The following is a 672-nucleotide window of genomic DNA, read 5'->3' as shown; positions in this document are numbered from 1 at the left end:
AAAATCATTTGGGCGGATCAGAAGCCGCAGCAACACGACGAACCACAAAGTCTTTCCTGTAGTACTCTACCAATTTCTCGGCTTCCGGCAGCACCTCCTTCGCGGGGTCGCCGGAACAGAAGAGCTCCGCCCACTCAACCAACCGAGGGGTCTTCGTTTTGTCCAGAACGTTTATTCCCTCTATAGTTCCAATTGCTTCCAGCCAACGGAGGCAGGAACCGAGCGTGATGTCTACCAAGCCCATAATGTCGCCGCCGAAGAAGCTCTTCCCATTACTGCACTTCGCTAAAGCGTCTTCTAACTGCAGCAGTGCGGCGAACATCTGCTCCTTAGCCGCTGCCTTGCTTTCCTCATCATTGCTCCAGAGCAACACTCGAACGGGAGAAGATAACTGGCAAGGGAAATCGTACTGATTTAATAATGATAATAATTGTTTTTTAATTGTACTCTCTACATGGAGTGTTTATTCCACCAATACACACTTGTCATGTGACAAGTGGGCTCTAATGTAATACATTAGTTGAGTAGGTTTTTTAAAGGGGTGGGACCCACTTGCCACATGACACATGACCACCAGACTCGGAACACAAATTTTACGCCCGGTGCCCTGATGGAATAACCTTTCCTATTGATGACCTAATTGCATTAATAGTGTCAAGTCAAACTTAGGAG

General features: G+C 47.3%; 1 protein-coding gene across 1 annotated transcript; it reads right to left on the bottom strand.

Annotated features, from left to right (window-relative positions):
• Positions 1 to 4: 4 nt before the first annotated feature.
• Positions 5 to 454, bottom strand: LOC110034401 (probable glutathione S-transferase GSTU6; the record flags this gene model as incomplete). The annotated part of the gene is made up of 1 exon (XM_020738666.1): positions 5 to 454. A coding segment is annotated over one exon (450 nt), but the record flags the coding sequence as incomplete, so codon positions are not given.
• Between the last annotated feature and the right edge of the window lie 218 nt (positions 455 to 672).

The sequence above is a fragment of the Phalaenopsis equestris genome, unplaced genomic scaffold (genome assembly GCF_001263595.1).
Source record: "Phalaenopsis equestris unplaced genomic scaffold, ASM126359v1 Scaffold186440, whole genome shotgun sequence".
NCBI classification, from domain to species: domain Eukaryota; kingdom Viridiplantae; phylum Streptophyta; class Magnoliopsida; order Asparagales; family Orchidaceae; genus Phalaenopsis; species Phalaenopsis equestris.
This window is presented reverse-complemented; position numbering and strand designations above follow the sequence as displayed.